We start from the raw sequence: 21,867 nt of genomic DNA, 5'->3' as shown, positions 1-21,867 counted from the left end.
GGTACCGAATAAGATCAGCTGTGCTTTGAATTACAGCTATGGTACAATAAAAGTACCAGCTCTAGTGTACTCCTGATCCTCAAGAGTGTCTGCTAAGGAAATCTTGGCAGGTTCCATAGGTGACAAAGCCTTTATTCTGACCTCTTTCTGCTGGCTGGGAAGAGGTATGAGGAAAGGGAGAATTGATCCAGGCTCCAAGAAACCCTGCAGCTTGCTCTTTGAAAGCTTTTGTAGTTTTTCTTCTGCTAAGTCATCATTTTCTTGTCAGAGGGCCATTAAGAAAAAAGGAAATTGGTAAATCCTATGTATGGAGGAAGTAGGACAGTGAATGAGCAGGGAAGCTTACAAGTGTTGGAACAACGACTGAGAGCACAAATGAATGGGATGTTTAACTTTGTTAATTATCAAGCATATTTCAGGCCATACCTCTTTAGAGCTTGAGCAAAGGGGTACCCGCTGGTACAGAAGACATTAGAGCACAATTCACTGGGCACCAAGTACAACTAACGCTAGCGCAAAAAGAAAACTCTTACTACTCTGTGGAGTACATTGGTTCGGTGGCCTGAGGCTAGTGTCACCTGGTGGGCAAATTCTATACTATACCCCAATCCCAGCCCTCCTGGTGGGTTAATTAAATAACTGCAAGGCAGTCTGGGCACTCTGTAGATTGAAAAAAAAGCAGGGAAAAGACCCACATGTAAATGGCTACACCTTCAATCAGTCATGTTAGAACCTGCTCTAGGTGATGAGAATACAAAAACAAAAAAAGGTCATCTGCTGCTGTCGACTGCAAGACGCTTACATTCTATGGGTCAAAGCAACAAGTACCCACAAGTGAACATACCAAGCAAACACGTGGTCACTTCGGAGTGGGAGAGGGAAAGGCCCCACGTGGGAAGATGCGCTTCAAATGAGCCGGGAAGGAAGCTGGGAATCGATGGATTTGGGTAAAAGTCACAACCCAGCTGTATACTGGAAGCTCCTGGGGTCGAGACAGGGTTTTTGGTGTGGTCTTGGTGTGACCAGGGTCTGGCACAGGGCCTCATCCCAAAAGGAGGCTTAATAAACAGACCCTCGCCGGCGACTGGAAGAGAAAAGAATTTGCCGTCTCCCAGCAGAGCCAGCCTCTGTTCTAGGCATGCGCACAAACCTCCTCAGATCTACGACTCCACTTCCGGAAATCCCAGCCTCAAGATATCGATTCTGTCAAGATAGGGCGGGACCTAGCGGTTGCCACGGAAACATTAAGAGGTACCAAAGTGCAGAATCCTGGGGCTGCGGAGACAATTAAGGGAGCATGGCCGGAAGGGGCGGGAGGAAGGGCGCTCTGACGTCTCTTCCAGTTCCGCTCTGCTGTTACTCAGGTAGCCTGGCCTGATGGACTTGCTTTGTGTGTCTTCCGTCTTCCCTGTCCCGGTCCCGGGAGCTGGGGCTCCTCCGGCCTTCGGGCCTCCCTCCGACCCAACGTCGCCCTTGGCCTGTCCCTGCTCCTGCCTCTGCTGGCGAGCCGAGCTGCCCCCGGGGATCGGGGGTGTGCGCTGAGCGGAGCCGGCTGCCAGGCCCTGTCTCGGGGGTCTTTGTGAGCGCGGGGCCGGGCGATTCTCTCGGCAGGTGCCTGGTCTGGCCCTTTCCTGGGCTCGCCGCCCCGCGCCGGCCCTTGAACCCCTCTCGCTGCTCCGCGTCTGCAGGGAAGGAGAGCTGGGCGCAGCCGCGTGTTCTGCTACGCCTGAGCACCCGCCTGCCACGTCGTGGTCAGGCTCGCCGCGGTCCCCCACGGCGGGTTTGGGGCTGGAGCCGCCAGTGCTCCTCGTGTGCCCGGGCCTTGAACCCCCGGGGTCTGGGTGGTTCGTGAGCTCTGTCTGCGGGGGGAGTGGGGCGGGAGGGGCAAGATAGACTAATGCCTGTCTTGGGTCGTTTTTCTTTGCCAGTTCTGCCTTCTGAGCCCTCTGTCCTTCTCCAAGAGGGTGGGAATGGCCCCTGTATTCCTGACAGCGCCAGGCTGCAAAGTGAGTTCAGTTTGTTCTTGAATAAATAATTTGTTTCTTAATCTTTGGCCTAGAACCTAAGAAATGGGGTCTGTCTTGTTTGAGCCAGGCATTAAATCTCCTTAGGCTTTACTTTCCCCATTTGCAATTGAAGGAGTTGGGCTACATGGTGTCCAAGATCCTTGTCTCTGTTTCTGCATCTATTATTCTGTGATCTTAGCATTATCAGAAGGTAGAATTTTAAGCTAGAGTCTAATTCCCTCATTTTAGAGATGAAGAAAAAGCCCTACAGAGAGAAGTAATAATAATAGTTATTTATGTAACACTTGAAGGTTTACAGAATCTTTTCAGACAGCTCTTTTGGGTCTCGAAATAACAGATGACTCACATTATGTAAGAGGTGAAGTTTCATCCAGGTCTTCTTGACTCCAGTTCAGCACTTAATTCTCAATGTCACTTGACTTTTCTCTGGTTATACTGGTAGCAAGTAGCAGAACCAGGATTCTGTTACTGGTTCCTTGACTCTTGGGGCTCTTTCTCTTTTATATATCATTTTGTGTAACATTCTCCATAGCCAATGTGCTTTATACTTTGCAAGTATCCATTTTGAAGTTGATTAATCTCAGGCCTTTCTTCAAGTATAAATTGTGGGAAATATAAATTGAAAGTACATACCTCACAGGCCCTTTTCAAGATTCAAATGAGATAATATCCATAAAGTAGTTTGCAAACTGAAATTCTGTACAATGTTACCTATTAATGTTAAAGAAGAAAGTGCCATTTAGGGGGTTTTAATGATAGATGTTTGAACTAGTCTGAAATGTTCAAGCTTGGAAGAACTAGCAGTGGAGAATGTTAATCAACAGAAATGGTATTTGACTATTGAAGTATGATTGCTTTTTGCTTCTGATTGGGAATCAATAATACTTGAAATTTGTTACTATTAATATTAGGTATTTAGTTTAAAAAAAACAGTTGCTATCAAATGGACATTTGAAGGAAATGTTGCTTCTCCATTAAGAAGATGATGATGAGTGTGATTGGGAGTATGACAGCTATTCTTAAAAACATTTCTTCATCTGTAAAATAAAAATGATAATTCTTGCCCTGTTTCACAAGAAATTTCTTGAATAAAGTACTTCATAAACTAAATACATCCAACATAGATGTGTTTTATGTATGTATATATGTAAAAACATACACATATAACAGCTGTTGCTGTTGATAAATGGTGAAAGTTACATAGTTGATACTCAGTATGTAATTGTATTAAGCCTTAAACATCAGGAACTTCCCCCTAAAGTTTCTGCCAAATTTAGGTCCGAAAGGAATTGGTGACATTCAAGGATGTGGCTGTGGACTTTACCCAGGAAGAGTGGGGAAACCTGGACCCTTCTCAGAAGGAGTTGTACCGGGATGTGATGCTGGAGAACTATAGAAACCTTGTCTTCCTGGGTAAGGACAACTATCCCCAGTACCTCAGATTCTCTTTATTGTGGTACTTTTCTTCACTTATTAAAATATTCATTTTCTAAGTGGTAAACATTTGAGAGTTATTGTTTGGCATGCAAAGATCAGTTTGTTCTTGTGGCCAATGAAGATATACCTCTGCTCCTTAGTCTTAGATGAGTAGTCTTTTCTGTGTATGCCCAGAAACTAGCTGCTTGTTTGTGTTGCCTCTGAAGTTGTAACTTCCCCCATTCTCTGTCCCTTTAAGTCAAAGATTCTCCCCTCAAGGTCCAGAGCAGATTCTAAAAACAATAAAGTTTCATCTTCTTATGGGGGTGGGTCAAAAGTAATTTTTAATGCCAAATCCTCTGTAGGTAGCCCCAGTATTTGTCAGGAGCATAGTGAAATTGATTCTTCAGAGGCCCAGTAACATCCTTTGAGTGTACCTAGTGTGCTTCTTTGTTCCAGGGACTGAATGAGGGTATGATAGGGGCCTCTGGCTTCAATACTTTTCCATTTCCCATGAACAGGACTTACAGTTTGGAAAGCAGATGTGATCTCCCACTTGGAAGAAGGGGAAGCACCTCAGATCCAGGACAGAGAAGTAGAAAGGGTCCTCTGTCTAGGTAAGTCAATGAAAACCAGACATATGGAAGTTGTAAGCCACCTCTTAACTGGTCTTTCTGTGGAAGAACCAGTGAAATATTAGTATTAAGTCTCCTTAAGGCCTCTCATGTCTTGAGAGAAGAGCTGGAACTATGTCATATGAGCTCTTGATAAAATAGTTTACTTACATTTGTCCTCTCTTGAATTCCTCCATTTTAGGGGAAGAGTTTCCTTCAATGAAAAACAGATCTTTCTCTTCCATTTCTTCCTTGGGGTTATTTAATCTCTGGCAGCTATTCTTTTGCCTCATTTTCCTTCATTACTCCTTTAAAAAAATTATTTTTTCAACTAAGAAATTATTTTCTCTTTGTTTCCCTTCCCTTTGTTGAAACAAAAAAGAAAGAAAACCAGACCTGAAGCAAATTTGCATAGTCAAAATTGAACATGAAATGAAAGCATAAAAACAGACAAAGAGACAACTACCCCTATTTACTGATGAAATGACAACAAAAAAAAAACCTGAGAAAACATCAGCAAATAAACTTATCAAGAAAACACTGACAAAATCTTACTGAAACAGTCAACAGTTTCAGGGAACCAGGTTATAAAATGCACAAAAATCAAAGCACTTTTACAAAGGAGTAATAAAATCCAGGAATTATGAATAGAAAGGGATATCCCATTCAAAGTAACTACAAAAAGCATACAATGTCGGTGAGCCAGTCATTCAAGATCTATATTTGAAGAAATGAAAAATAATTTAAATAATCAAAAGATATTCACTGCTCATATTTTGTGATAATATTAAATGGCAATACTTAAATTAATTCATAGATTTAGTACTCTTAATCAAACTCCCAAGTTGTTACTTGATAAAACCAGACAACATAATTTCTTTAGAGGGACAAAAATTCAGAAATCTGAAGGGAAATTTTTTTTAAGTAGGAAGGAAGGGTGGGGGAGGGGAGAGGAGGGAGTAGCACTTCCACTTGTAATGAAACAGACATCAGCAAAATCACTTGTTTGTTAAAAATTACAAAAGCAATTCAGTGGGCAAGATTAGATGTTTCAGGAATAATCGCAATGAGTGTTAGATAAGCCTAAAAATAAAAATTAGTTGAAGAAAAACACCATTTTGTAAGATCTGCTGGAAAGATGTGAGAGAAATTGGACTGGAATTAGGTTTAGACCATCTTACACATTGCCACAATAAATTAAAAATGGATATAGAGTCATAATATTACAAATCATACTTGAAAACATTAAAAGAACAAGACCCAGGCTTATATCACAGAAATTTCTGGGAGTGGAACTTTAAGCAAATAATAAAGGGAATCACAAACTATAAAATAGATTCTTTCAGTTACATGAAATTGAAAAGCATTAGCATTACCAATCTAAGCAACTAGGATAAGAAAGGGTGCTGTCATTTAGAAAAAACATTTGATAATGGTATGGTATCTAAGTGATGTATGGAACTAACAAAAACATGCAATACCAAAAGCCTTTCCTTAAAGTATAAATGATTGAAGAATATTAAAAAAAAAACTCGAAGAATTATGGACTAGTATCAGAGATTTCCCCAACTGTCTAATAAAATGAGAAATAAAAATAAAAAGAACCGTTCCCTTAAGAAATTAAGAAAGGATAGAAATCTTAACCTAGAGTGAAATTGAGCAAGCCATAATTAAACTTCTAAAGGACAGAACAAAAAACAGCCCAACACGATAGTCTTGGTCAATTTAGAAGTGAATGCTCTCAGATGTTTAAATGCAATATGTACCTCTTATAAGTTTATTGTTTCCAAAAGAGAAAGAAAAGTACTGTACTCAGTTTCTCTTACCAAACAAATAAAATCCTCATGCCAATTCTAGGAAGAAATAAAATAGAGAAAGATGACTAAAGAAAAATAGCCCTGATGAATATTAATACAAAAAATATAAATGTTCTGTCAAATTTAAGCAAAGAATATATAGTAGTACATCAAGAAATGTAGATTTTTTTTTGATAGGGAAGTTGAGATAAGACTTAAGCTTTCAGATTCTACAACTCCCTTATGAATTTACTACCTAGTTCTCCATAGCATCTTTTCCAAACTTTTTCATCTCTTCTCAGACTTCCTGTGGCATCTCCTACTCCCACCCTCTCAAATGAGATCCTTGCTTCATATTTTACTGAAAAAATTGAAGCCATTCCCCAAGAACTCAAAAACCCCTCACTTGATCCTTATATCCCCACTATCCACCATCCTATAGATCTTCTGCCCTTTGTGGCTAAACTCCTTGAGAAGGCCATCTACAACAGATACCTCCCCTTCTCCTCTTACTCTCTTCTTAATTCCCTACAATCCAGCTTCTGATCTCAGCATTCAACTGAAACTACTCTCTCAACAGTTACCAATGATCTCCTAAATGCCTAATCAATGACCTTTTCTCAGTCCTTATTCTTCTTGACCTCTGTATTGTCTTCGACAATGTCAATCACTCTATTCTCCTTAATATTCTCTTCTCTCTAGGTTTCTGGAATACCACTCTCTCTCTGGTTCTCCTACCTATCAGTCCTTTCCTTCTCAATCTCCTCATCCAGGTCATGCCCAGTAATCATGGTTGTCCCACAGGGCTCTGTCCTGGGCCCTCCCTCTGTGCTACATAACTTGGTATTCTCATCACCTCCCATGAATTATTGTCAGCACATCTGTGCTAATGACTTTCAAATCCAGCTCTAACCTCTCTGCTGATCTCTAGTTTTTCATTTCCATCTACCTGTTAGACATCTCAAACTGGAAGTCCTGCAGACATCTTAGACTCAACAAGACTAAAACTAAATTAATTATCCTTCCCTTTAAACTCTCCTCCCTTTTAAACTTCCATATTATGGTTGAGGGTTCCATCATCCTCCAAGTCTTCCAGGCTTACAACCTAGGTGTCAGCTCTGACTCCCCACTCTCCCTCCCCCTATATCCAATCTCTTGCCAAGGTCTGTAGATTTTACCTTTATAAAATTTCTTGAATAAGCCCGTTGTCTCCTCTGATACTGCACCCGCACTGGTCCAGGCCAAGATCACTTTATGCTTATACTATTGTAGTATTCTGTTGGTGGGTCTGCCTGCCACCTATCTCCCCATACCTGTCCATCCTCTGGTAGCCTGTCAAAATGATTTTCTAAAATGCCACTCTGTCCATGTCATCCCCATAGTCAATAAACTCCAGTATTTTCCTACCTCCAGGATCAAACATAAAGTCCTCTGTTTGGTGTTCAAAGCCCTCCATGACCTAGCTCCTCCCTTCACCTTTCCAGTCTTCTTGCATCTTACATACCCTGTCCCACCATGTACTCTTTGATTCAGTGACACTGACCTCCTGCATGTTCCATGAATAAGATACTCCATTTCAGCTCCAGGCATTTTTTCTCCATCCCTGGAATATTCTCCCTCCTTGTCTCCACATCCTGGTTTCCCTGGCTTTCTTCAAGTCTCAGCTGAAATCCCACCTTCTACAGGAATCTTTTCCCATTTCCTCTTAATTCTGATTATTTCCCTCTGGTAATTGTTTCCTATTTATCCTGTACATAGCTAGTTTGTACATATTTATTTGGTTGTTGTCTCCCCTGTTAGACTGTGATCTCCTCAAGAGCAAGGACTGTCTTTTACCTTTCTTTTTATCCCCAGCTCTTAACACAGTACCTGATGTAAGTGCTTAATAAATGCTTGTTGACTGACTTTCAGAATTAATTGAAAACATTTACATTTTTGTTTCTTTCAGATGGGAAAACTAGGCCTGGAACTGAGGCAACTCAGGAAAGACGCAGAAGAAATAGTTTCCATATCTCTAAAGTGGAAGAAACCTGGGAATATTATGTCAGATTGGAGGGACTACAGAGGAACCAAGAGGAGAAACTTTATAGGCAAGTAAAACAGTCACCCAACAGAACTCAAAAAACATGGTGCTATTTTCAGGCAAAATTTAATACCTTAGCAGTTGTCCATATATGAAAATATCTCCATAAATGTGATATACATTAATAGAATTTCTAACAGTATTCAGGTTTAAGCAACTGAAATTTGAATATACTAAATATGAAAATTCCTTTAGTTTATATTTCAAATCTTTTTAATAATTTAGAGCAGTGGCCACTAATCCATACATAAGGATCCCTGAGAGCTCCACATTGACTTAGTTTTAAAATGTATTTTTATTTATTTTATTAAATGTTTCCCTATCACATTTTAATCTGGTTTCAGCCACATGGGAGTACTGTGGGCTGCATGTGGCCAGGGCCACCTGTTTGATACTTCTGGTTTAGAATATCTATATAGTAAATATTTTGTGAATATTGCACATGTAACTACAATTCATCCATTACTTCTCATTATGGAGTTCCTTTTGGAGAAAGTCTTCATAAAAGTAATGAATATAAAAGGGCCAACTGGAATACACATCTTTTTGAACAAAAGATAATTCATAGTAGAGAGAAGCCTTATGAATGTATTAATTGTGGGAATCCTTTTTGGTTCTAGCTTTACTCAACATCAGAGCTTATGTATTGGAGAGAGTCCTTATGAATATGGAAAGGTCTTCTGCTGGTGCTCACAATTTACCCAATATCAGAGATTACATACTGGAGAGAAACCTTATAAATGTCATGTATGTGAAGCAAAATTTCCCTATAACAAATACCTTAATGGCAGTCAGAAAATTCACACTCGAGAGAAGCCATATGAACATAAGGATTATGTGAAGGCCGTTGACCAGAGATTACAGTTATCTCCATATCAGAAACTCAATACTGGAAAGAAACCTTATGAATGTAATGACTGTGGGAAGGCCTTCCGCCAGAGTTCACAGTTAACTGGACATCAGAGAATTCATACTGGAGAGAAGCCTTACAAATGTAATTGTTGTGGTAAAGCCTTCCGGATTAAAATACACCTTACTAGACATCAGAGGCTTCATACCGGAGAGAAACCTTATGAATGTAATTATTGTGCAAAGGCATTTAGCCGGAGTTCACAGTTAACTGGACATCAGAGAATTCATACTGGAGAGAAGCCTTACAAATGTAACTATTGTGGGAAAGCCTTCCGTTGGAGTTCACAGTTAAGTGGACATCAAAGAATTCATACAGGGGAGAAGCCTTATGAATGTAAAGATTGTGGGAAGGCCTTCCGCGGAGTTCACAGTTAACTCGACATCAGAGAATTCATATTGGAGAAAAGCCTTACAAGTGTAGTGATTGTGAGAAGCCTTTCACCAGAATTCACAGTTAACTCTACATCAGAGAATTCATACTGGAGAGAAACCTTACAAATGTAATGATTGTGAAAAGGCTTTCCATCAGAGTTCAGAGTTAACTCTACATCAGAGAATTCATACTGGAGAGAAGCCTTACAAATGTAATAATTGTGGGAAGGCCTATAACCGGAGTTCAGAGTTAACTCGACATCAGAGAATTCATACTGGAGAAAAGCCTTACAAGTGTAATGATTGTGAGAAAGCCTTCCGTATCAAAGTACACCTTACTAGACATCAGAGACTTCATACTGGGGAGAAGCCTTATAAATGTCATGAATGTGGAAAGTTCTTTCGCTGGAGCTCACAGTGGACTGTACATCAAAAAATTCATACTGGAGATGCCCCTTACAAATGTAACAATTGTGGCAAGGTCTTTTGCTGGAGTTCCCAGTTCACTGAACACCAAAGAATCCATACTGGAGAAAAACCCTATAAATGTAATGATTGTGGAAAGGCCTTTGGCTGGTCCTCACAATTTACTCGACACCTGAGAATTCATACAGGAGGAAAAAACCTGTAAAATTAGTAGATGGACATTCCCTGGGAGCATACCCCTTACTCAATATCAGAGGAATCATACTTGAGAGAAGTTTTATAAATGTAATGAAGATAGAAAGAACTTCCACTAGAGCTCTTAGTTTATTCAACATCAGAGACTACACAGTGAGGTGATACTTATATGAAGCAAATTAAGTAATTGAAATGATTATTGCCAAGCTTATTCCTGAAGTATATACTTTAGCAAATATGAGAGACTTTTCATCTCATGAATGTAGTTAATGATTATAAGAAGGCTTTGCATGATAAAAGCAAGACCCTTTTTCAACACTGAAGCACTCATGCTGGAAAAAAATCCTCATGAAGATAGAACTTTTTGAATGTAATTAATGTGAAAAGGCTTTCAGTCAGAGTACTTAATTGAGCTGTCTTTACAAAATGAAGGTTTCCAAGAGGTAGAGGTTTTAAAGAAGAACGCTTTCCAGATATGGGGGTCATGTGTGAGGAAAAGCAAATAGGCCATTGTGATAGGATCAGTATCTACCATGGTGTTTCCTCTTCTTTGCTCTGTAGGTTAGGCTGATTCTTTCTTTAAAGGATGATGAAGGTGTCCTCAAAATTTATTGATTCAGGAAGCCAAGGCTCAACTACTTAGTTGTTGGAGTAGTTTCCTTCTGGACTTAAACTATGTTAAAGTGGCTTCTTGTTCACCTTTTAAAAGCTTAAAACTCTCCCATGTTAAATCTGGCTCTTCAGACTTTCCAGGCTGCTAGAGTCACCACAGGTGACCACTGACCTGACTTTTCTACCTGGAGGTAAAGGATGTTTTGCCTATCCAAACCCAAGTGCTGAAGTCTTACTAAGTGTCCTTTTTTATGCTATGACTGATTAAACATCCTTTTGCTAATTGTTGAATGACCTGAGTTTCTCATTTCACTCCAGTACTGGAACTAAACTACCAGGGACTAGGTTGAATTTGGCTGACGTTTGGCATAGTCAGAAGTAAAGTGGGAATGTAGGAGGAGACTGACAGAGTAAATTAAGTGACATGTTTACTATTTGCTGATTATTGTTAACTTTCATGGAAAATATGAGGTGCTTCAGTAGCTAGAGACAGAGCTTTTTTATTTTTTAAGTACTGTGCAATGAATGAAGAAGAGTACATGCTGGAGCTAGTATTAATAGCATAGGTTGAAAGGGTGATGCTGATGAAGATAGGGAAAGACCAGTCTCAGGAAATGACAGGTCTGGGATGGGAAGTAGTCTTTGATCAAGAAGTTTCACTGGAAAATGTGCTATATCCCACTGAAACTAGTGCTATAGGACATGAGATTATAAGCAGAAATGCAGATGAAACTTGGGAATAGGTGCTTTTAAAAAAAAGGATATGGGCTTATCCTGTTATTTATCTCCTAAAAACAGTATTGCCCCATAGAAAGAGCAGAGGATGGACAGCCTTTAACCACCAAGGAACTGGGAGGGTTTCAAGAGAATCTTAAACTTCACCCTGATGAGATGAGGGAAAATGTGGTTCAATGGAGCTAATTTGGGTATTCACATTAGAGTTCCAAGGGCTTGCAGAACTCCCATACACTTTTTCTGAGTCAGCTGAGTAATTTAGAAAAGCTTTAGATATAGACTGCTCTTTATCCCTTTTTAGGTGGTTCAGATGAGAAGTACTGCATAACTTATCCCATAAAGATGAATTCCCATTGGAACCAGTTCCCTCTTTGGGGAAAGTGGTAGGAAGTATATGCAAGGGAAGGATTGAAGCTCCTAAAGTGAAGGGGTTTAATAGGTTGGATCTGTTGGATCTGTGTGTTCCCAAATGCATTTTAGAAGCAAAATAATTCTAATTAGCCATTTCAACATGTGATTCTATGTAGTGCTTTTAACCTTGTTAGATGATTGGAATGTTATATTATTCAAATACTTTGCTGGCTTTTTCCAGTGTTTCAATATTCACTCTAAGTCACAGTTTTTCATAATAGTACTAAATTTATTATTTATTAAACAAAAGTTTTGCATTTTCATAATAATGTATAAAAATTTTGAAAACTGTTGGAATCTTTCTTTTTCTGCCTAGGCAATGGGGTTAAGTGACTTGCCCAGGGTCACACAGCTAGTAAGTGTTATGTGTCTGAGGCCAGATTTGAACTCAGGTCCTCCTGAATCCAAGGCCAGTGCTCTATCCACTGTGCCACTTAGCTGCCCCTGTTTGGAAATATTTAGAGAAAGAAAAAGGAAAGCAGTTAGCTTGTCAGATTGTTTTAAATCATTGTATAATGGTTAATAATAAAATGAATTTATCATAAAATTTTTTTATGCCATTCTGAGTGTCCACCTAACCCACCGGGCCCTCATCCCATTTCCAGGCAGTAAGTAGGCTGTCTTACCCCTTCTGAGGGTGAGAGATCTGCCCCCTGTTAACAACTTCATTGTCGTACCCCTTACTGACAAAGTCGGATATCCTGTCTCCCAGAAATCATTTCCATTAAGAATCAGTGTCACCCTAGCAAGGGAGGAGGCTCTCTGGTTCAGTAGTTTCTAGGATTTAGCCTTCACACAATTTATCTAATAGGGACACTGCTTTTAGAAGTTCCAGCTGACCAGCTCTTCTGTTTCTTACTCCCTTGCTGGCACAGAGTCACCTAGCATCTAATAGGGACACTGCTTTTAGAAGTTCCAGCTGACCAGCTCTTCTATTTCTTACTCCCTTGCTGGCACAGAGTCACCTAGCATCTTTGAGGTCCTGTGTCCTCAGAGCCACCATACACTCTGAGGAAACAGCTCAGTTCCCTCTCATTTGGTATATCTTACCCCTTGGATGGTTTGGAAAATGTCTAGGAAAAGTCTTGGGGTACCAAAGATGTTTTCTTGGGAGGTACCTTATTTTCCTGACATCACAGGGAGGTGTATCAGTTGCCATATAACCATTGTGAATATGTAATGTAACCTAAAAGAAAGAGGATCTTCTAAAATATGATGGCAAGTCTGAGATCCTAGATGGAGATGAAGGAGAGTCCATGTCTAATTCTTTTGACATAATGTGGGTAGCCCTTCAGCAGAGACTTCAAAAGAGGCAGAAATTTGATATTTCTCCAGTGTGGCTTCTAGAGAGGAGAGTGTCATGGATGCTGGTCTAGGTAACTGAAATGAATGAAAAGCCCAAGAGAGTTGCTGGGTCATTAATAATTTATTAATTATGCTGGCAAGTAATCAAATTGAGGTCAGTGGATTCCCTCTTAACCAAAGTCCCCAAATGGAGGTTGTTGAATATTTAAATACCTTGGGAAAAGTGGTGTCCCTAGGGATGAAAATCAACTCAGATTGGTTTAACAGTTAATGAAGGTGGAGATATTAATGAGAAGGTGGACAAAAAGTTTTCAGCTCTTCCTGCTGAAGATGTGGCTTGATGAAACTCAGCTACCTCCAGCTACCTAGACAAAGGGATCCGTGACTAGGCAGACCACTTAATTGTTGAACAATGGGCTGGAATTCACCTAGATTAGATTTTTTTACACTTTGATCAGAAATAAGCTCTCCCAGTTGGGTGGGAGTCCTGATTGAGAAGAATGTCTTATTGTCAGCCCTGTCCTGCACCAGGACTGGGCTTTAATTGAAGAAGTAAAAAAAGAAAAAGCCCTACTAATAATTAACCAACTAATAATTGGTTATTAATAATCAAAAAGAGGATCTTTGGGTCCCATATATAAAAGGAGTTATTAATGTAATGAGAAAATAATAGTTTTTTCACTCCCCCATTTGATTCAATTGAGAGATGCAGTCTCCTCAATGAATCACTAACTGATATGACAAACACATCATGAAGGGTTTTTAAACTATGGGGCTTATGAGGGGAAACAGCGTGAAGAGAAGAGGGAAAGAGATTGACCAATGCATTGACATAAGCCTTTGGGGGCAGTCCTCTTTGGTAAAAAGACCTTACAGATAAAAGGCACATAGAGAAAAAGCAAATAGACAAAAAATTCATAGGTCTATCAGATTTTAAGGCTCAGACATCTCACCTCATACAGCTGTCTGGTTCTCTGCTCCTCTAGAGATCTTCTCTTAGGCATACTGGAATGGGTAGGACTTCAGAGCACCTTCTAGCTATTCAAGTCACTTGTTGAGATCCCCTTTTTCTTTTAAAATCCTTTACAAACTAGATCTTAATATAATTTTAAAGTTTGTTTTGCCAATAACCAGGTTAAGTATGAGAGCAGAAACATGTTTCTACTTTTAAGAGCATCAAATTGGAACCTTTTAGACCAGAGAATTTACAATTTTGAGTTAGCCAATTGTCATGTTGATATAGCTAAGAAGAAACTCAAATGTAAACCGAAAAATTAGGAAACTCTGAGCCCAATTTTTATACTTGGCATTGTTCGTTCCCCCATTAGGAGGGTAACTCTGCTAAGGAAGTAATAACAGAACACTTTTTATAAGATAACCTCTAATGCACAACTGAATTCTCTTAAAAGTTGCCATATTAACTGCAATTGCAGCAAAAGATGTTGGGATGAAATGTAATTTAAAAACAGTGCTTATTAAATAAGTCATTTATAATAAAACATTTTCAAGTTCTAGCCATGTTTAAATGAATAACCCCAAGTAAAAGTGGATATCTCTTTAAGGCATTTACAAGATAGACCACAAACCAGTCTTCATGTGAAATAACTAATTATGCCAAAATCCTTTTCATTAACGTAGAACAGAAAACAGTTATGACATTAACTTTACTACATAACAGAATTATATCCTGTGCCGTGGGTGCCTGCGTCCACGGCTGTCTTGTAATTCCGGTCAAGTATGAAGAGAGAAATGACATGCGGGCCAGGTGGGAGGTATAGAGAACAGGCTCCATTTTTCAATCTGAGGGTTAAGGTTTTTATACTTCACTCGTGGGAACAGCACTCAGAGTAGCAAAGGCAAAGTATCAACAGTTATTTTTCTCATGAGAACAGTAACCGGGGGAGTCCCCCCTGAACAGTTTCCTTACCTCCTATAATCTTCAAGGTCCTCCTGTTCTCAAGAGAGACAGAGCAAGGGGAGTTGGAGAGCCCACATTTCTGACTTAGGCAGCCATTGGATACAGGAAAACAATAGGTAAAACCTGGATTGGCCTGAATCCTCTGACTTGTCAGTGTTGGCCCTCAGCAATCCTGGTTTCACAAGTCTTTATATCATTGCTTCATTATCCTTATACCCTTGTGAGAAATTTAAAGGTCCTTATACAGGAACATATAACTAGTAACAGACAGATAACAAGACTAGCTACCCATTTACTTAGTTGTTTAGAATATAGAAAGGACTAGAATTCTAGGCTAAATAGCTCAAATCTTATACCTGCATCTTACTATAGTAGTTCAGATGTGCTCCAGTATTAGCCTATGAGATAAAGGTCTAACATTGTGTTTATACTGATCACCTAATATGATTATAGAAATCTGCCATAAAAGAAGAATAGGGTCATAGCTATATGATAAAGGAAGATGTTCCTCTATCTTGATGTCATTTCCAGGCTAGAGTCATATAGATAGCCAATTTCATTGAGCCAGGCATAAATAGTGGGATGCTTTCCATTCAAGAGGGAATATTATTCTGGGGGAAATTGTTAGGAAAATAATATCTCAGCCCATGCCAAGAGTCATTCTCCCAACCTTCCCTATGAGAACTCCACTTATAGTTGATGCATGTCAACACCATAGGGTTGCTGGCATTATGGATCATTGGCTGAATAGCACTCCTTGATGATCATACCTGGAGTCAGACTCAGAATAATATCAGTTAACAATCCTAACACCTATAAGGTCTTAAATGACAAATTCCAGTAAGCATAGCTTTGGGGGATTCAGTTATTAAGGATCACATATCTTTGATAATAAGTATTGACTATAATCTCATATTGGTACCAGTAAGAGATTCATCATAAACAAAATCACAACTTATCTTGCCTTAGTTAGAGAGATTTGCTATTAGAGGAAGAAGCAAGGACATGAATTTAACACATCAGTACTGTTCCTATAAGTAGCCTAGCATGTGGAACCAGGTGAGCAGATTTCTTATATGGAAAAATGGATTAAAAGAGTCCAATCTTAGCCTTCCCAAGGTAACCTTATTCCCAGGGACATATCTATTAGCATTAAATCTCAGATGTCTTTTACATTCAGCTGCTAGAGTTTTTCTTCAGATGCTCATTTAAAGTCGGTCCAAGGATACAACAAACCTAAGAATAAAACTCAAACAGAATATTCAGAATCCCAAAAAGATTTCACCTCAAACAGTAAAGTTTCACTAATCACAGTAGGACTGGACACAATTGCTATGGATACTATGAAGTTGTTGCACTAAATTAGCTAACAAAATTTATTAGGCCTTCTAAGAATTACCCAAAATATTTTTTTTAAACATTCACACAAAATATTTTTAGGTCAGTATTCCTTTCTAAAAGTATTTCTTTCTCAAAAACAGCTTAAAGTTTATCCTGGTGTAAAAAGGCACTTATTAGAGCATAATGAAGTAATATGTGATAACTGTAAGTTCACATAGATGTGAATACATGGTAACTGTAAACCTTTAAACTGACAGATATCTGTAATTAACCCCTTAAAGCAAAAATAAATCTTTAAAATTGGAATTAATCAAAACTAATTTGGTCTAAAATGTCTTTAAGCATTATAAATAAATTCCCAAAGTACTGCAAATAAATTCCTAATTATCACAAATTCCTAATTACCTCTCCTGTCATCAAAAGGTGTTTGCAATGGGGACATTTGTTTTTTTTAGGCAAAGCAATGTCAAAAATATATTCAATCAAATTAGCTTTATCATAATAATCATTAATAATTTAATCAATCATCTGACAACTTTCATAAGTGATAGCCAAATAATTTTAGTTGTCCCTGTTAAATATAGGCCAACTTGGAAGTTTATAATTTCTTAAATTATAGGACTTCAGAATATTATAGCATGTGGTCATCAGGGCTAATAAAATGACATAACAGTTTTGAAACGTTTTTTCACCTTTCAACAGTACAATTCATAATCTAACAACATCCAGATTACAAGAGTAGTTGCTTTTCTAACAGCATCTGATACAATAGTTTCCTAATTTCACAACATAAGAAAATTTAGAAATATAGCAAAACCTAAACAATACTATGTATTTGAAACTTAAAACAAAAGCTATTACCCATCAGGTGACCTCAGTTCAATTGAATATGTCTCCAAATTACTTTATACAGAAAGTCATTCTGAACATATTTTAGTGGAATATATATAAAGTGATCTCTGAACTTCCTACTTATAACCCTGTCAAACATCTTATCAGACGCAAAGAAAAATTTTTTTCATTATTATAATCTATATGAAATGAAATGCCATATTTCACTGCATAATCATTACCTCCACATAATCATCATGCCCTATTTTTTCAGTCAAAAAATTGGTTTATAGCCTTTGATCGTATAGTCATCACATGGTATAATTCTGTTTGTCATGCTGTTTAATAGGTAAACAGAGCAGCAATGCATTCACCAGTGGCATATGGATATGCATTGTGAGCTGCAACCCTAGAATTCTCAGCATATGCTCATTGTCAGTATATTTCTGAAAGCCAACTTACATGGTTTGTTTAGAGCACTGCAGTACTAACAGTATTGTCACTCAACCCAAAGCTGCCATGAGTAAGTCTTATAATATGGTAAGACTTGCATCTTCCCACACTAGCTAAACCATACAGTTACTCTGCCGGTGATACAGTAATGTGCAAAACATTTCTTTCTGATTATGGGTAAATATAAAAATTATTCTGTGGACTTCAAGCTGAAAGTGATTGTGTTCACTGAACAGCATGGAAACAGGGCTGCTGAAAGACAGTTTTCAGTGAGTGAAAAGTTGGTGTAAGACTGGTGGAAACTAAAAGACAAGTAATACTGGCACACATTTATAAAAAGGCTTCACATAACGGTCATACCCCACTTTTTTTGCAAAAAAATTGGCATAAAATCTGTGACAATTATGTAGTGAAATATGATACTCTTAACACTGAATTTATGACCTAACAATATTCAAAGTACAAGAGAATCAAGTTTTCTAACTATGTGAATGCTACCAAGTTTCCCCATGTAGATGTGTACTTAGTTTCACATTTATAATACTAGGAAATATATAGGAAGTTTTACAAACAGAATTCACACCTGTTATCAGGTTAGATTAAGATATGCTGGGCTAAGTACTATAAGTCATTGCTTTTAGATTTTTTTTTTTTTTGGTGGTGAGGCAATTGGGGTTAAGTGACTTGCCCAGAGTCACACAGCTAGCTAGTGAGTGTTATGTTTCTGAGGCTAGATTTGAGCTCAGATCCTTCTGACTCTAGGACTGGTGCTCTATTTACTGCACCACCTAGCTGCCCCATAGTATTTCTTACCCTAAGATTCTGGATGACTGATTTTTGGCTCAGGCATATAGTTCCAAGGAGTTGCTGGTAGGGTGTGTCCAATTTTCTCAGGCAGAAACCTTTGGGTTTTCACAGAAAGAGTTAATTAAATAATTCTCAATTTGAATAATACAAGGAAACATTTAAGGTCCTATATAATAGTTACAGAGCATAATAACCAGCATTTTTACCATAACCAATGTTTATATAGTATTAGATTTGTAATGTAGGCCGCCAACAGATTATCCTGAAAGGTGGGTGGACATGGCAAACCAGATGCTTATCTAACTTCTGCTTTTGCTCTTCCTGGTTTAGGTATCAGCACTATATTTGTTTCATAAAAAGAGTTTGGTAGGATTCTTTCTTTGCCTATTATCCCAAATTATTTAACATTGGAATTAGTTGATCTTTACATGTTTGGTAGAATTCACCTGTAAATCCATCCAGTCCTGATGCTTTTTTTCTTAGGAAGCTCATTTATGGCTTGTGCAATTTCTTTTGCTAAAATAGGTTTATTTAGATCAGAGGTTCCCAAACTTATTTGGCCTACTGCCCCCTTTAAAAAAAAAATTACTCAGCACTCCCCTGGAAATCTACTTTCTTTAACCCTTTAATAGTTTTTTGGAAATTTGTGTCATTTCAAAAAATACATATATAAAATATTTTTTAAATGACATCTTTTTTTTCTTTTTTAATTAACTTCTTTTTAGTTTTCAACAATCACTTCCATATGCTTTTGAGTTTTAAATTTTTCTCCCTCTCCCTCTAACCTCCCTCCCCAAGACACTGTGCAATCTGATATAGGCTCTACATATACATTCCTATTAAATATATTTTCACATTAGCGATATTGTAAGGAAGAATTAGGACCAATAGGAGGAACCACAAGAAAGACGAAACAAAACAAAACAGAAGGAAAAATAGAGCAAACAGTATGATTCGATCTGCATTCAAACTCCATAGTTCTTTCTCTGGATGTGGGTAGCATTTTCCATCATGAGACTTATAAATGTCTTACATCCTTGCATTGCTGAGAGGGGCTGTCTATCAAAGTTAGTCATCGCATCACATGGCTATTACCGTGTATAATATTCTCCTGGTTCTGCTTACTTCACTTAGCATCAGTCCATACAGGTCTTTTCAGGTTTTTCTGAAGTCTGCCTGCTCATCATTTCTTATAGCACAATAGTATTCCATTACATTTGTATACCACAACTTCTTCAGCCATTTCCCAGTTGATGGGCATCCTCTCAATTTCCAATTCTTTGTCACCACAAAAAGAGCTGCTATGAATATTTTCATACATGTGGGTCCTTTTCCCATTTGTATAATCTCTTTGGGATATAACACTATATGTGGTATTGCTGGGTCAAAAAGGGTATGCACATTGCTCTCCAAAATGGTTGGATTAGTTCACAATTCCACCAACAACACATTAGTGTTCCAATTTTCCCACATCTTCTCCAGCATTTATCATTTTCCTGTTTTGTCATGTTGGCCAATCTGATAGGTGTGATGTGGTACCTCAGAGTTGTTTTCATATGCATTTCTCTAATCAATAGTAATTTAGAGCAAAATGACACATCTTAAATTTAATAATTTATTGTAAATTGTAGTATTTGTAAATTTGTAGATTTTTTCTGCACTGAAATTTTGATGATGCAATGTGACCATGTAGTATCATATTGTAAACAATTCATTACACACATATATTTCTGCTGATTCATGCTAGACTTCCTGATAATGTGAGACACACTTGCCTGTCAATACTTGCTTGTTAAGACCTGTTGGCGGATTTGACCACTGATTGGTTATAAATTGTGCTTTGTGTGTTTATTTGGAAAATAATGTAATCACTATGACTTTAATTCTGTTACACAACCGATGAAATATGTACAAATGGTTTTTCAAAATTTTCTTCTCTTCTTTCCTTGTGCTTCCACCACCCCTTATTTTTATTCATGAACACTCCACCTCAATTGCACCCAAGGCTACTACCGCTCCCCTCCTTAGATCAGTCCAGTGCCCCCCAGGGGCAGTATTGCCCACTTTGGGAACTTCTGGTTCTATTTCCTTTTTTCTTATCTGAGCAGTTTATATTTTTGTAAATATTCATCCATTTAACTAAATTGTTAAATTTATTGGCATATAATTGGGCAAAATATCTCCTAATAATTGCTTCAATTTCATCTTCATTAGTGGTGTATTCATCCTTTTCATTTTTGATACTAGTGATTTGATTTTCTTCTCTTTTAAAAAATCACATTAATCAATAGTTTGTCTATTTTACTAATTCTTTTTATAAAACTCAACTCCTATTTTTATTTATCAATTCAGTGGTTTTCTTACATTCATGTTTATTAATATCACTTTTAATTTTCAGTATTTCCAATTTGGTGTTTAATTAGGGATTTTTATTTTTTCTTTTTCTAGTTTTTTAAATTGCATATTCAATTCATTGATCTGCTCTTTCTCTATTTTATTGATGCTTATAAGCATTTTGAGATATAAATTTTCCTCTGATTATTGCTTTTGCTGTGTTTTCTCATTATTATCATTGCCTTTATTAAAAGTATTTATTGTTTCAATAACTTGTTCTTTAACCCACTCATTCTTTAGGATTAGGTTATTTAGTCTCCAATTAATTTTTGATCTATGTTTCCATGGTCCTTTATTAAATAGTTATTTTTATTGCATTATGATCTGAAAAGGATGCATTTAATATTTCTAGTTTTCTGCATTTGACTATAAGGTTTTTATGCCCTAATGTGTGGACAGTTTTTGAAAAGGTGTCATGTACGACTGAGAAAAAGGTACATACCTTTCTATTCCCTTTCAGTTGTCTCCAGATGTCTATCATATCTAGCTTATCTAAGATTCTATTCATCTCCTTGACTTCTTTCTTATTTATTTTTTGTTAGATTTATCTAGTTTTGAGAGGGGAAAGTTGAAGTCTCCCACTATTATAGCTGTGCTATTTCTACATATCATTCATCTTTTATAAATTTGAATGGTATAATATTTGGTGCATATGTGTTTAGTATTGATATTATTTCATTTTAATATAATACAATTTTTCTGCTTGTCTCTTTTAATTAAATTATTTTAGCTTTAACTTTTTCTGAGACCATGATTGCTACACCAGCTTTTTTATATCAGCTGAAGCATAATAAATTCTACTCCAGCCCACTATTTTTACTCTATGTGTATCTCTCATTTTAAAATGTTTTTCTTTTAAACAGCATATTGTTGGGCTCTAGTTTTTATCCATTCTGTATCTGTTTCCATTTTACAAATGAGTCCATCCCATTCACGTTCAAAGTTATAGTTACTGGTCATATATTTCCCTCCACTCTATTTTCCTCCACTGTTGATCCCTCTGTCTCTCTCTTTTTATACTATCCTTCTTCAGGAATCTAATTTACTTCTGACCACTGCCTCCCTAATCTGCACACCCCTCTCAGAGTCCCTTCCTTATCTTATCTTCTTGCCCTCCTTTTTCTTAATCTGCATACCATTTTAAGAGTTTTACATCAATTCAAATAAGTCTTCTTAGGCTTATCTGTTCATCATACTCATTGTTTATTCCATTACATTC

At 37.6% G+C, this 21,867-nt stretch overlaps 1 protein-coding gene across 1 annotated transcript in view; it reads left to right on the top strand.

The window, feature by feature from the left end:
• Window positions 1-1,522: 1,522 nt before the first annotated feature.
• LOC110193200 (uncharacterized) overlaps window positions 1,523-21,867 on the top strand; it is a 43,000-nt gene continuing 22,655 nt past the window's right edge. The window contains 8 exon segments of the mRNA XM_078149136.1: window positions 1,523-1,611; window positions 1,929-2,006; window positions 3,305-3,440; window positions 3,965-4,060; window positions 7,802-7,943; window positions 8,557-9,203; window positions 9,206-9,274; window positions 9,277-9,849. Coding sequence (XP_078005262.1) covers window positions 1,971-2,006; window positions 3,305-3,440; window positions 3,965-4,060; window positions 7,802-7,943; window positions 8,557-9,203; window positions 9,206-9,274; window positions 9,277-9,849 — 1,699 coding nt within the window. The 5' untranslated portion in view covers window positions 1,523-1,611; window positions 1,929-1,970.

The sequence above is a fragment of the Phascolarctos cinereus genome, unplaced genomic scaffold, assembly GCF_003287225.1.
Source record: "Phascolarctos cinereus isolate Bilbo 61053 unplaced genomic scaffold, phaCin_HiC Scaffold_2;HRSCAF=192, whole genome shotgun sequence".
NCBI classification, from domain to species: Eukaryota; Metazoa; Chordata; class Mammalia; order Diprotodontia; family Phascolarctidae; genus Phascolarctos; species Phascolarctos cinereus.
Note: the sequence above shows the minus strand (reverse complement) of the source record. Positions and strands in the feature narration are given on the sequence as shown.